The 16,376-nt window shown below is 38.5% G+C and overlaps 1 protein-coding gene across 1 annotated transcript in view; it reads right to left on the minus strand.

Annotated features, from left to right (window-relative positions):
- The window catches only part of LOC150105077 (uncharacterized), a 252,392-nt gene that overhangs the window by 52,284 nt on the left and 183,732 nt on the right, over window positions 1-16,376 (minus strand). Inside the window, exon 7 of the mRNA XM_090395112.1 lies at window positions 6,562-6,697. Coding sequence (XP_090251238.1) covers window positions 6,562-6,697 — 136 coding nt within the window. The remainder of the gene's footprint in view (window positions 1-6,561; window positions 6,698-16,376) is intronic.

Raw genomic sequence — 16,376 nt, forward strand, 5'->3', positions numbered from 1 at the left:
GGCCGTTTTTTTGGACTCTACTCCTGAATAAACTACTCTTTGATATCTCTCCATCAACCACCCAGCTATCCATCTCACCAACCCTATATCCATTCCCATATGTTGTAGTTTACGGATTAGAATTCCATGTGGTATCCTGTCAAACGCCTTTGCCAGGTCCAGCAGTATCACTGTAAACCCATTTCCCTTATCCAGTTCAGCTGTCACCTTGTTATAAAACTTGAGCAAGTTACTGAGGCATGATCTACCCTTCACAAAGCCATGCTGTCCTCTGTACAGTATCTCATTTTCATCAATCCATTCCTGTATTTTTCCCTTGACTACTTTCTCCAAGACCTTGACAACGACTCCTGATATGCTGATCGGTCGGTAATTTGCAACCATAGTCTTGGATCCTCCTTTATGCAGTGGAACTATTTTTCCCTCTTTCCACGCCTTCGGGACTAAGCCAGACCTGAGACTCAGATTAAACAACATGGTCAAGGGCACTGATAATTCATTAGCCGCTTCATGCAAGACCCGTGCCGGTATACCATCCAATCCCACAGATGTATTCACATTAAGGTTCTGTAATAGACTATTCACCTCCACTTCATTCATCACAATTCCCATATAAACTAATGGTTCCTTCATTTTTTCAACGTCACCACCTGGATGATATACTTTTGCAAAGTGCGCGCTCAGTAACTCCACTATATCGACTGGTTCAGTGAACTCTTTACCATCGTCATTCCTTAAAATCATTTTGCCATGTACAGTTTTTTTCTTGCTTGCAGCATATTGAAAGAACTGTTTTGGATTCTCTCTTGCTTGCATAGCCAGTTTCCTTTCATAATCGGCTTTTGCTGTTTTTACCACACTCGTTACCCTTCTAGCCTGTACTTTATACCGTTCGTGTGCCTGCAGGTCACCCCTTTCTTTAAATTCCCTCCATAGTTGTTTCTTTTTTTGCAGCTCAAGCTTAATGGTGTTATTCATCCATTTAACCCCTCCTTGTTTCACTATTCGGACCTTAGGTATACAATCAGCCATAACCTCCTGTAAATGCTCTTTGATCACTTCCCATGCTCTATCGACGTCCAGCCCTTGCAGTTGTACATGCCATGGCACTGATCCAAGCAATCTCCTAAGCTTGTCATACTTGCCAGCACGGTAATTCCACATGTACCCTGTCTTAATCACAAATTTCACACCCTTAGCCACCTCCCAGGTCAAGACCTTATGATCACTCTCACCAATAGGTGGCAACATGGTCATATTCATTACAGTCAAATTCTCAGATACTATTACCAGGTCAAGCACTCTCACACCCCTAGTATTTTCAATTACATGCTGTTTCAGATAGTTATCCCTTAATAATTGAATAAAATCCATTTCCTTCCTCACATGTGTCCTCTCCTCCTTCCAATCAATGTTACCATAGTTGAAATCCCCCATAATAATTACCCTCCTTCCACTCATTTCATCAATTTGTTTATGCATACCATCTCCACCATCTATTCCATCACCTGGTCTATAGCAGCACCCAACTGTATATTTTATTCTGCTAGTATCAATCTCACACCAAATAGCCTCAAATGAGCTCCTTTCACTATCCTGCAATACTTCAATTCTCCTTGGCTGCAGTTCATCAGCTATCATCAATAACACCCCTCCCACAATTTTATTCTCTCTGTCCCTCCTAAACATACTATAACCTACACATTCTATCCCACTAACTATATCATCTTCCGTCAGCCATGTTTCACTAATGCCAATAACCTGTGGCCAGGAAGAGCCAATCAAGGCCAAAAATTCTTCCTTCTTGTTCCTAATACTCCTGGCATTAGTATACATGAATTGCAGTGTTCCCTTTGTCCCACCCCTATCTTGATGCGTTATTCTAAATATCCCATTCCCATTTTTTGTCCTTATTGCTGGCTCAGGTACATTATATACATTTTTACACTCAACTGTCTCACTGATGTCTGGATATCCACTTCCCCCCTCCTTGGTAGTTCTAGTTTCCCTGGTTCTGCACATCCATTTTCACTTCATTCAGCAACACTTTTTCCAGTCTCCGCACACCAAGTCCATTCAAATGCAGTCCATCCATCTTGTATAAGTCCTTTCGCCCATCAAACTCATTCCACACGCCCACAAATTCCACACCACACCGTCCGCATAACCTGCGCATAATATCATTTGCGATTATGGCCCTCCTTCTAAACTCCTCTCTGTCATACCGTGGTAACAGACTCACCATTCTAACTCTGTCACTCTTTTCTTTCGCTACCTTTAACAATACTTTCAAGTCCTCTCTCATAAAAAATTTATCACCTTTCAATTCATTCATACCAGCCACAATTGTTATTTCTTTCACCCTCTGTTTTTGCACTCTAATGCTCTCACTTACATCCTTAAATTTCGCACCCGGTAAGTACGATTTAGTTACACTCCCATCTATTACTCCTCTTAATAATGAGTCACCATACAATACTCTCTCCTTCATTTCGGAAACTCGCCCACCCTGTTTATTTCCGTTAGCCGAATCACTCTGGAAAGAGTTTTGCAGGTGCTCTAATTGCCGCTGCGCATCTTGTATCACTGCGCGCAGCCTAGCGATCTCACTTCCTACAAATAATTCCTCATTTTTTTTATCATTCAAACCATTTTCTCTTTCTGTATAATTGCTCTCACTCTTTCTTAGATCACCGCTCACATTGCCATCTTGAACACCGCAATTCCCTATCGAGCCACTATTTTCACTTGCATTCTGGCTTTCTTCAACCATAACTGTCTCACAACCTGACACATACTTCGACTCCTCACTTTGCATACACTTTCTACACATTCTCCCACCACTATCACTTTCAACCCATACTCCAGACTCATTCGGGAATGCATACATTCCACACACATCACATTGGACAAATTCTCTCACATTATAGTTTTTGAACAATGGCGTCGTATTTTTGGACGCCATTATCTTACGTCGCATTGGCGCCATATTCAAATATATGAAACGTATCGATATTAACATCAAAAGAGAAGTGAGACAAGGATGTGTACTCTCACCACTCCTGTTCAACATATATGCAGAGATAATCTTTAAAAAAGCATTGGAAGAATGTCCAGAGGGAATCACAATAAATGGAAAGATTGTTAACAACCTACGATATGAAGATGACACCGTGCTAATTGCAGATAACATTATGGATCTCCAAAAACTCATTGACAGAGTATACATAGAAAGCCAAAGAATGGGAATAAATATAAACATCAACAAGACAAAATACATGATCATCAGCAAACATCCAGCCTCATCAATGAAACTGACACTCAATGGATCAAGTGTCAAGATATAAATATCTTGGTTGTTGGCTTAATGAACAGTGGGATCCAGAAATAGATATAAAGACAAGGATTGAAGTTGCACGGCAGTCCTTCATGAAAATGAGAACACTATTCTGCAATAAAGACCTAAACATGGAAGTCAGATGCCGAATGCTGAAATGTTACGTGTGGTCTATTCTGCTCTATGGAGTTGAAACATGGACATTGAAAGCAACAACCATCAAGAAAATCGAAGCCTTTGAGATGTGGCTATACAGAAGAATGCTAAAGATATCATGGACAGAAAAAATTACCAATGAAGAGGTCTTAAAATCCATTGGCAAAGCTAAACATCTTGTACAAATAATCAAGAAACGAAAAACATCATATCTTGGCCACATCATGAGAAACAGCAAATACCAACTTCTACAAACTATTTTGGTAGGAAGAATTGATGGCAAAGGAACTAGAGTAAGAAAAAGAATATCATGGTTTGACAACATCAAGACGTGGACAGGAAAGAGCAGTGCACAACTGCTCAGATTAGCACAAGAGCGCAGTTTGTTCGCCAAGATGGTCGCTGACCTTCGATAGAAGATAGCACAATAAGAAGAAGGGAACACCTTCATGTATACATTACATGTACTGATACAAAAATGTTACTTATATGCTATTACATAATGACTTTTATGCCATAAGCATGCATTATCTGATTTTGCAAGAATGATTGGTGACTTTTCTCTACAAAAGTTTTTTTTGTTTCAATGGTTTGGGCACTAAAAAAATAGCTGAAATATTTTCCCTGTTCTATAAGCTCACCATTGAGAATGCAGTTGAAGTTTTCTGTGTTCCTGCTCATTTTCATAGTTTTGGTCCTTTTTATTTGCTGATTTTCATGCCAAACTTTTTAGCTCTAATTTAATTTATTATTATTATTATTATTCACACCTCCATGGAGTCAAAAGACTCATCGCGGGAGGTCCTTCCTAAGAATCACAAAGTCTATCAAGACTCATCATGGGAGGTCCCTCCTAGGAAACACAAAGTCTATCATACCACTCCTTAAACTCATTGACCGTTCTCGCTCTCACCACTCTATCAGGCAATGCATTCCATGGTTCAACCACCCTCCATACAAAGAAACCACTCCTCACCCTCTTGCTCACAGTTTCCTTTCATAACTTCCAGGGATGGCTCCATGTCATCACTCCTTCCCGTTGTTCAACCAAGCGAAAGACTCCCCAGTGTCAACCCTGTAACCACCTCTCAACAGTTTAAAAGTCTCAATCATATCACCTCTCCTTCTTCTGTCCACCAAACTCTGCAGTCCACATTCCCTCAGCCGATCCTCATAACTAACATTGTACAGTCCTGAAATCATCTCTGTCATCCATCTTTGTATCCTTTCCACAGCTAATTTATCTCCTTCAAATCCTGAGGACCAAATCTGAGAACAATAGTCCAAGTGTGATCTGATCAGAGACTTATACAATGGGATGATAACCCTCCTATCTCTGCAGGTCAGTGTTCTTCTCATTATTGCAGTAATTCTCTGTGTTACCTTCACCACCTTTGCAATATGCCCCCTGAATTCCAGGTTTCTATCAATCATCAACCCCAGATCTTGGAGAATTCTGGAGACTTGCATTAGATGTGTTTAGGAATACAAACATCATCTGCATAAAGCACTGCCTAATGTAAAAACTGCTTAATTTGAATTAATTTTAAAACTTTCTCACATATTGTCCTTTTCAATGTGATATTTGTTATCCTACTTAAAAATCAAGTGATGATCACTTCCAGTTGCAAATCCTCTGTATATTCTGAAGCAGCATGAAGATATCACTGTCAGCAGTGACATATATAATAAGGCTTTATTTATTGTTTGTGTCCTCCACCCTTCTGAACTTTTGCACATCTTTATGTTGGAACATGGTGTCGGTAATGAATATTCCATATCCTGAATAGAAATTCAGCAGACACTTACCATTATTATTAGCCTTGTCCTTTTCTCCAAATTTTTCCAAAACGTTTCTATATTCTTGGCAGGATTCATTTCCTGCTATTTTCTACTATGTTAGATCTCCAACAAGGACCACTTTTTCCATTTTTTTTTTATCTCAACTGCCTACTTTAATGACTTAAAAAATTCCTCCTTAGGAGAATTTCTTCCTTAGGAGAATTTTCTATATTAGCCATGTCCTTTTCTCCAAATTTTTCCAAAATGTCTCTATATTCCTGGTGGGATTCATTTCCTACTATGATATTTAGAACTCCAACAAAGACCATATTTAGAACCCGCAGCCTTTTGGCTGGAAAGCGGATGTGCTAACCACTCGGCCAACCAGGCCTTTCTTTGTCTGAGTAACACCAATTATGTCCACATGGTACTTTTCCAGTTCTTATGTAATTTCGATTTGTTCTTCTTTGATTAATATTCTTCATGTTGATGGTTCCTATCTTGAATTCTTTTGACATCAAGTTTGTTCTTCTTCTTCTGAATATTGAGTTGGAGCTAGTTTCAGTAGTTGACTTTCACTGTTTGCCCTGGTTTCTTGACAAAAACAGCACAGGCCTTGTTTAACTGGGGAACACACCAGCCAGCATGAAAACTCATCACACTGTACCATCATGGGTATTTCTGGTTTAAGCAAATAGAGAGTGCCATTTGGATCAGCTACATCCCAAATTACCAGGCCATTCTTGTTCATTTAGTACTCAGTGGATGCCTGCTAATGATATACACTACTGAGTACTTGGGCATTGCGTAAAGATGGCTTTGACCCTTAAGTGACCCCCCCTCAACTGCCTCTCCTTACCTAAAATTTGGGAAAGTCTTATTTTTAGCAGTCAGAAGTAGTAGTTGTTTTTTTTACTTAAATCTAATCTTGCTATCTAATATATTATATTATATTATACTAGTGTGGGTCTCAAAGTCTCATATAGTTTTGAAATCCAATCTAATGAGCAATTATAGAAGAGCAATATTATTATTCTACCTTGCATGAATTGTTAGTGCACTGAATATGATCTGTTAGATTCAGAATGAAATATCTGTTAATAAAGTTTTTAGTAATTTTAAAAAAATCTTGTGCCTACTTGTTTCATTAATCGCTTTCAACTAGTCATATTTATTTTAAAATATTTATTTATTTCTGTTTGTTTATGTAATGGTATTGTTCTATATATCACTAGATCTGAAAGAGTAAAGAGACATAAAAGGAATTTTAAGGTAACAGAACTTGCCTTGTCCTTCTTTTGGCAGTCTAGGAATCCTCCAAACAATAGCATGAAATGCATGTTCGTATTTAGCTTGACCAGTTGATACTTCAATCAGCCCAGGATCAAGTGAATGTAATGTTCCAGTGACCTTTTCTAATCCCTGCAGATAAACAGATAAATGGTAATTGTCTTCTCCATAATTTATTATAATGAATTATCTATGAATTACTTATAATCTCCAAGTAAGGGGATTATAAGTAATCCCCTTACTTGGGGATTATAAGTAAAAATCTTCCCCAAGTAAGGTTTTTACTTATCGGCATAGTCATAATTAATATTTTTATAAAAGTATACACTGCTTGGAAAGAAGTCAATGGACACCTCATTGGGCAAAGGGTATTGTGCCATGTAATGAGCTATGTGTTTGTAGCTGGTAAAAATTGGAGGAATATGATGCTCCCAAGTCACTGTAACTATGTCCAAGTGAAATGGCTGGAAGAATCGAACTGACAGAGCTTGAAAGAGGCATTGTGATATCCTTCTCAGTTGTTAAAAGTGCACCATTCAGAGGCCTTAATTGTCCTTGTTGTGCACAATTTTCTCCCTCGAAGGCAGCAGATGGTCTGCCAGAATACTTTGTTTGCATTTGCATGGATGAGTCTAATCTTTCTCCAAAGGATTCCCAAGCCTTCTGCTTTGCTGCCTCAGCAGCAGCTTTTTGCGCCTCAGTGTACCAGAAACACATCTCAGGTGACCTGACCCTAAGCCATGTTAGGCAGGACTCCTTTTTTGCCCAGACAGTTTTTCAGACCTCTTGGTTCCACCAAGGTGTCCTTTTCTCACTGCCTGTTGCCATTCCAAGCTGCTTTCTGCCACAGCATGAGAGTGCAGAGGCAGTTCTGAACAACTCCCACTCCTCCTCAACATTTTCAGTATGTTTGGGAATCTCTTTGAACCTAGAGGAGATGTTATCTGCAAATTTCTTCCTCACAGCCTCATTTTCCAATGCCTCCCATTTCACACGATATAGCTGCTTAGGTCTACCAGCGTTGATAGTAGCATTTGGTTTCTGTAGCTGTAGAGTGCACACAAAAAGGTGGTGGTCAGTTGACAGTTCAGCCCCTCTCCTCACATGAACTGTGTAGTAAGGAGGAGAAATGATTGTGGAAGAATGACATTGTGGGATAAAAATGGGAATAGAGTGACTGATGCAGTGGATATAGTGGAATTGTTCAATGACATTTTATTGGAGTACTTCATCCTGGAGGAGTAAATTTTAATACTAGAGGGGATAGGGCAGGTTCGAGGATTAGAGGTGCACGAGGAGAGCGTGTTTGAAATACTGAGTACTCTGGATGTCAGTAAAGCTGTGGGACTGGATGGTATTTCACCACGAGTTTTGAGAGAATGTGCTAAAGAACTGACTGCTCCTTTGACCTGACTTTTCAATGAAAGTCTGGCTAAGAAATGTGCCCAGGGTATGGAAGGAAGTTTGTGTGATATCAGTAGTTGCTAAGATCTTGGAGAAATTAGTTAGGGACCATATACAACATTGGGCAGATAAGGATAAGGTAATCTGTGAGAGTCAACATGGATTTGTGAGGGGGCACTCTTGTTTTAGTAATATGCTAGCCTTTTATAATAAAGTTACAAGAGCAGTAGATGAGGGAAAAGCATATATTGCCATTTTCTTGGATTTAGCGAAGGCATTTGACGGGGTTCCACATGATAAGCTGATATTTGGTCAACTGAATCCAGTTGACCAAACTGACATTATATTGGATGTCAGTTTGGTCAACTGGATTCAGGATTGCTTGTCCGATAGGTATCAGAGAGTTGTGTATGGTGGGGCAGTTTCAAGGAGGCAGAGGGTTACAAGTGGGATCCCACAGGACTCAGGACTGGGACCTATTTTGTTTAACCTTTATATCAATGACATTGTCAGTGGATTGCAGGGGAATATTCAGTTGTTTGCAGATGATGTGAAGCTGGGAAGGGTTATTAGTAATAGTGCAGATGTGGTAGTCCTGCAAGAGGATTTGAATAAGCTAGATAGATGGGCAAATGAACAAGGGGGGGGGTGTCGGTTTAATGCAGCAAAATGTAAGGTCTTGAGGTTTGGGAAACATCGATGGGATGCTGCATACTCTATTGAAGGAGCTATACTGGAGGAAGTAGGGGAGACAAGAGATCTAGGGTTGATGACTGATAGAAATCTGAAATTCAAGGGACATATTGCCAAGGTGGCGAAGGTAACACAACGGATTGCTGCAATAATGAGAAGGACACTGACCTGCAGAGATAAAAGAGTTATCATTCCGTTATATAAGACTCTGATCAGACCACACTTAGACTATTGTTCTCAGATTTGGTCCCCAGGATTTGATGGGGATAAATTAACTGTAGAAAGGGTACAGGGGCGTATAACGAAGACAGTTTCAGGACTGTACAATGTTAGTTATAAGGATTGGCTGAGGGAATGTGGACTGCAGGGTTTATTGGATAGAAGAAGGAGAGGTGACATGATTGAGACTTGTAAACTGTTAAGAGGTGGTTACAGGGTTGACACTGGGGAGTTCTTTCGCTTGGTTGAACAGTGGGAAGGAGTGATGACAAGGGGCCATCCCTGAAAGTTACGAAAGGAAACTGTGAGCAAGAGGGTGAGGAGTGGTTTCTCAGCATGGAGGGTGGTTGAACTGTGGAATGCATTGCCTGATAGAATGGTGAGAGCGAGAATGGTCAATGAGTTTAAGGAGTGGTATGATAGACTTTGTGTTTCTTAGGGGGGGGGGACCTCCCCTCGATGAGTCTTGACAGACTTTATGTTCTAAGGAAGGACCTCTCGCGATAAGTCTTTTGACTCATTGGAGGCCTAAATAATAATAATAATAAAAAAATAATAATGATAATAATAATAATAGTCCAAAACCTTCATTAAATGTATACTGGAAGAATGGTCCAAAATTCCCATTACTATCGTATGCTTGTGAAAAGTATGCCCTGTAGGAATTCTGCAGTCATCGCAGTGAAAGGAGGTCCTACATTATTAAGGTGAGTGCTATGACTGTTTGTTCCTCACATTATGGTGTCCACTGGCTTCTTTCCAAGCAGTGTATATGTATCTTTCTTCATCCACACAAATCTCATATATTTGAATAAATTTTAATTTAGTATGAACATAATGTATCTTTTTTAACAGTTCTCATAAAATAATGTACTCATCAGTTGCTAACAGATTTTTTTCTGTATATTTTCTATATATATATATATATATATATATATATATATATTATAGGTACATCATCAAGATTCATTATAATAAAAAATGGAAACAATTACCATCTTCAAGTAATAACTTCAATTTACATGTATAAAAATTGAACATATATATTCAATTCAACATATAGATATAACTGTGTGTGTGTGTGTGTGTGTGTGTGTGTGTGTGTGTGTGTGTGTGTGTGTGTATATATATATACACACACACCCACTCCAGATCCTCTCCTATCATTTCAACCTTCATATGAAGGTTGAAATGATAGGAGATCATGATAGGAGAATCATGAGTTGAAATAATAGGAGAAATGATAGGAGATCATTTTTTACTTATTTATTTTTTTATTTTTATGTGCCTCCTATCCATGAAAGATTTATTTGTGAACCTATAGTACATTCATACCATGGATGGGCTAAGGTTTTTATTTTTTTTTATTTTATTGATTACATATATATATACTGTTTGGAAAGAAGTCAATGGCCACCTCCATAGGCAAGGTGCATCAAGACGTAATGAGTCACATATTTGCAGCCAGTATAAATTGGAGAAATATGATGCTGTCAAGTCAGTGCAACCATGTCCGAGTGAAATGGCTGTGAGAATGAATAAAATATCTCAATGCTCCAGCCTATTTTCATAGTCTTCATTTTTTTATTGGTGATTTTTATACCAAGTTTGTCGTGCCAATTATTCTAATTCGTTAAAAAAACTTGCATTAAAGTTTTATAAGAATATAATATCACCTGCATATAGTAGAGAGCTGAGTAGAATATCTCCAATTTTGATATCAGGTCCAATGTTGTTTTCCTTCATAATGTGGTCCATAGAGGATGAATAGCAGTAGAGATAGTGTGCATCCTTCTCTTACCTCTGATTTTATTATTATTATTATTATTATTCACATCTGACCTCTATGAAGTCAGAGACTCATCGTGAGAGGTACACGTTATTGCACACAAAGCACATCTAACTGTGCCTTAAACCGATTCAATGTGTCTACATTCACAACACACTCAGGCAATACATTCCACTCCACCAACCACTCTCCATGCAAAGAACCTGCACCTCACTCCTCTGCTCACACCATCCTTATACAGTTTCTAGCAACCCCCTCTCCCATTCTATGAAAAATCTCTTCCAATTCAACCTAATAACGACCCTTGACTAGCTTATGTCTCAATCATATCCTCCCCCTCGTCTTCGTCTTATTCATGAGGCTTTGCAACTTACATTCTTTCAATCTGTCCTAGCACTCCACATTCTGAAGACCACTGACCACTTTTGTGAATCTTCTCTAGACTCTTTCCAACATATTCTCATCACCATGAAACCTAGTGACCAATCTGTGCACAATAATCCATATGAGGCCTGTTAAAGGCCTTATACAATGACATTATAACCTCTCTATTTCTACATGTCAGGGTCCTCTGCATCATTGCCATTATTTGATGTGCCGTGTTCACAACTTGTGTAATGTGGCCTCTAAATTTCAGTTTGTCCTTTGTCCTTTAAAGTTTCCCCACCAAGTGTATACTTTGCATCCCATCATTCCTTACCAAATTTCAAAAACTTACACTTGGAAACATTGAACTGATAGTTCTAGTTACCTGCCCATTCATGTAATCTATTCAAGTCCTCCTGTAAAGCTATAACATTGACTCTGCATTACTTGCCCCAGTTTTGGATCATCTGCAAACAGCTGCTGCTCACTAGTTAAGCCCATCTCAATATCATTAACATACAAACTGAACAACAATGGTTTATTATTATTATTATTATCCCAAGACCCCCATAGACTCTGTAAATTGCATCTTCTCAACCTTTCCTTATATTTGACATTCCAGAAATCAGAAACTACCTTATTAAGTCATTTCTGGCCCCTTTCCAACATCTCTTCGTCGTTTTGAAAACCAGGTGACCAAATCTGCGCACAGAAATCCATTGCGGCCTAATCAAAGCATTATACAATAAGAACATGAATCTCCTGACTTCTACAAGACAGTGTCCTCAGCATCATTTCCAGAATTCTTTGTGTTGTCCTCACGAGTTTGGCAATGTGTCCCCTAAATTTCAGGGGACACATTGCTCAGAACTACTATTTTTTAGTAATATACTTACTTATTACAATAAGGTGATGGCTTCCTTGGACAGAGGAAAAGGATACACAGTAGTATACTTAGATTTCGCAAAGGCTTTTGATAGATTACTTCATGATAAGTTGACGTCATTAGTCAAATTAGAGTGGATGAGGTTGGATGTTAGATTAGGGCATTGGATCAGAGACTGGCTGTCTGATAAGTATCAGCAAGTTGTGTATAGGGGAGCAATATCCTGAAGAGGAATGTTGCTAGTTGTGTGCCTCAGGGGTCTGTTTTAGGGCCATTCCTATTTAACCTGTATGGTGATGATATTGGCAAAGATTTGGATGGAGATATTTAGTTGTTTTTAGATGATGCAAACTCAACTTATTCAAGTATTACAAGAAGACTTGAAGAGATTAAGTGAATGGACATGGGAGTGGGGATGTGAGTTGAATATTGCAAATTGTAAGGTGTTAAAATTTGGGAAACAAAGATGGGATGCAGAATTTGTGCTTGGTGGGGATATATTGTTGGAGGTGGAGGAAATAAGGAATCTTGGGGTGATAGTAAATCCATGCTGTCCATCAAAGATAATACTATTGTTGTCAACCAATTTCAAGATTCTAGTTCTCAGCAGCTTTTCCAACAACTTAACCACAACATCTGACACCCTAATAGGCCTATAATTTGATGCCTGAGTTCTATCACTTCCCTTATGAAGTGGCACAATCTTTCCATCTTCCATTCCTTCGGAACTCGACCCAGTGCAAGACTCATATTAAAAAAATATGTCAAGGCAGATGTCAACTCCCTGGCACATATATTAGCAAGTGGTGATATATTAGCAAGTCTCACAGTCAATGGCATAGCTAGAGCTGTTGCCACCCAGGGTGGTCCCTGAGTTTGTGGCCCCTCTCAATACCACCAAAAATACTACAAAAAGTCAAGACGATGTATAGGGGAATAAATTAAAGCACTATATTTATTTTTGAAGTAAAACTTTAATTTCAACATTCTAAAATGTTATTTTTCTTGCTTTTCTGTTAGCAAAATTGTCGATGACATTGGGGAAGTCTATTTCATAGTAATGTAGGTAATTCTTAATCAAATTTTATTTAGAAAAACTCCTCTCACAACTTGCAACACTTCCAGCAATCCTGAGGAAAATTCGCAGTAGTATTACAATATTTGGAAATGAGTTCTCAAGACTGTATTTTTGAATTAACTGCAAAAGTTCAAAAAGGTTCAAAGTGCCCCCCGGAGCAGACCGCCCCCTTCGCACCCCTAGCTACGCCACTGCCCACAGCCTTATTAACATCAAGTTTGCTCAATTCCCCATACACTTCTCGCTTACTTACAGTCAGTCTGTTTTCCCCATCATCAACTGCTCTCAATCTGTTTATGATATCACATTCACAAGAATGAAAGGTCTTCATGAACTGCTCATTAAATGTCTCCACTATATCTTCCACAGCAATTGTTCTTATACCATTTTCTCTAATCATTGTCATCTTTCCATAATCATTCTTTTTTTTTTTTTTGCTGGCTACATATTGAGAACTCCCTAGGATTCTTTTTTGGCTTCATTAGTTAACTTCTGCTTATACTTCACTTTTGCTACCCTTACCAACTGAGTCACCCTCCTTGCCTGGTTTTTGCAATCCTCATGGAATTGGTTATTACCACTTCTCTTATGATGCCTCCTACCTACCATCCGGAGTTACAGCCCATTGTGAGCCTTAGCCTCGTGTACAACTTTCTCCACAATCTTCTGTCCGTGACTAGTCTTTCCCAGCCTTTCACTTTCATAGTAGTCAAATCTTGGATTACATTATCAATCCATCTTAATCTTGGTCTTCCTTTTTTCCTTGTTGCATATATCTTCTCTCTCAATATTCTTCTTGGCATACAGAAGTCTTCCATTCTCTCTTGGATTACGTTATCAATCCATCTTAATCTTGGTCTTCCTTTTTTCCTTGTTGCACATATCTTTCTACTCTCTCTACTCTCTCTCTCTACATGATCTACATGACCTAATCATTGCAATCTCTGTGCCGTTATGAACCTAACAACATCTTCTTCTTTTAGTATTTGACTAATTTCTTTGTTGTACCGTATTCTCCATACACTATTTTCTTCAACAGGTCCATAAATTCTTTTTCTAATTTTCCTTTCAAATTTCCTTAAATTGTCTTGGTCTTTTTCACTAAGAGTCCATGCTTCGCTTCCATATGTACCCACAGGTCTAATGAGCGTTTTATATATAAGTATTTTAGTACTTCTGCTTATTAGCTTGCTTTTAATCATATTCATATTTGCATATGTTTTATTACCAGTTTTTTTGTCATCTTTATCACATTTGATAATCTTTCTCTTATAATCATTTTCACTAGATAATGATAGAGATAGATAACTCTCTATCACCCAAAATCTTTACAGCAGTCCTTCAAGAAATATTTAATAATATAAACTGGACAAACCTTGGTATAAAAATTAATAACAGAAATTTAACAAACCTAAGATATGCAGATGATATAATAATTTTTGCAAACATTCCAGAAGACCTTAATATAATGATAGAAGACCTATATCATGAAAGCAGAAAAGTCAGTCTAAAGATAAACAGAGAAAAAACTAAAATCATGATTAATCATTTTGTAAAACCAAAAAACAATAATAGAAAACAATTTATTGGAAAGAGTCTCTTCATACACATACTTAGGTCATCTCATTGATCTAAACTGTGGACTCCAAAAGGAAATAAATAGGAGAATTCAACTTGCCTGGAGTGCATTCAGAAATGAAAAGCATTTTTCAAAACAATGATGTCCCACTCTGTTTAAAAAGGAAGACATTTAACCAGTGTATATTTTCAGTCATCTCATATGGTTGTGAAACTTGGTCGCTAACAAAAGCAGTGGCAAATAAGTTAACAACAACTCAAAGAAAAATGGAGAGGTTGCTAGGCATCACATTAAAAGATAAGAAGCGAAACACCTGGATAAGAAACCAGACTCACATCACTGACATCATTCTTCACCACAAGCGACTAAAATGGAAATGGGCCGGACGTTGATCCAGAAGAGAAGATGAGCGATGGACCACCATACTAACGAACCAGATTCCTAAGGAAGAGAAACGAGGTCGAGGACATTCTAAAAGAAGGTGGAGTGATGAATTATCAAATTTTGGGGAAAACTGGTCAACCATTGCCAAGAACAAAGAACAGTGGAGGAGGAGGCCTTCGTTCAGCAGTGGACAGAAAATGGCTGAAAAGAAGAATGATTGCTGTCACAATTAGGACCTCTACAACTCCTGACATCAATGACAGAGGAGAAATGACGTCTTGAGACTAAAACATGATCAATCTGGTTTACTTCATTCATGCCTGTATCCTCCAAGTTTCCAGGTGAATTGCTTTATGTGCAAATGATGTGCTTCTTATGAATTTGTTTCTGAGTGCAAACTGCATCAGTAAACCACCATTTTCATTGTTTTATCATGTAACGTAAATATTCCTGCCACTTGCTTTTGATTTTCATCTCTCCCAATCTTAGCGTTGAAGTCTCCCATGATTAACAATATCTCATCTTTGTGTCTTGCAGCAAACTGTATAATGACAGAAGGAACTGTGAAATGTGTAGTTTGGACGGTTGAGGTTGCCAGCTGGGGTTCTGTAGTAATTCTGTTTTAAATGACTGTAGGTAGTGAAGCACTTCATTTATATTGCTATTTAGTTTGCAAATGTCAGTTAAGTGGATATGGAAACTTTTTTTTTCTTTTTCAGTAAGAATGAATATTAGTGTGTGTGTGGGGGGATGGATTTTTGTTGCATTTTTTAAATTGTTTTTTTTTGTGGGAGAACTTTTATGATCTGCAGTAAAATTGTGTTTTGTTGAGTTGTATCCATTATATGTGGGTAGGAAAGATAAAAGGTATAGCGGCATGCAATGAGAGGTGACAGGCTCACAAACATGCTGCCCACTCATGGGAACTCAATCTCCTGTCCACACATGCTCTTAATAGCCTCTCCACTCCATAAACCATCTACTTGGTCTTCCTCCAGTCGTGAACTGGCAGAGTAAGTGGCAGCAGGATTTAACACTAGCTTATCAGAAATCTCTATATTCATTACTTTCCCATATAGTCCCATGAAATAGCTAGTGGCCAGCCTGCAGAACCATTTTACTACTATACCCTCGAATGGGGTTTCTATAGCACGATGGGCATGTCATCAAGGATATTACTCACACTGCATGTGAGAAGAGAAGGGGGAGAGAAACCTTAGCCCTTGCTCTGGCAATCAAACATAGCTTCAAACCACTTCAGGCTTCCAATAAACAAGCTGGTGGTGTTCCATTGGACAATGAAACATCTTCCTACTGACCAAGTCGTTAGCGTATACGCTCTCCAGCCAAAGGGCTGAGGGTTCGAATTCCACCATGGGCATGGATCTTTGTTATTGCTTGTGAAAATACTAG

Source organism: Typopeltis vanoorti, chromosome 7 (genome assembly GCF_054136105.1).
Source record: "Typopeltis vanoorti isolate ZY-2024b chromosome 7, IOZ_Tvanoo_1.0, whole genome shotgun sequence".
NCBI classification, from domain to species: domain Eukaryota; kingdom Metazoa; phylum Arthropoda; class Arachnida; order Uropygi; family Thelyphonidae; genus Typopeltis; species Typopeltis vanoorti.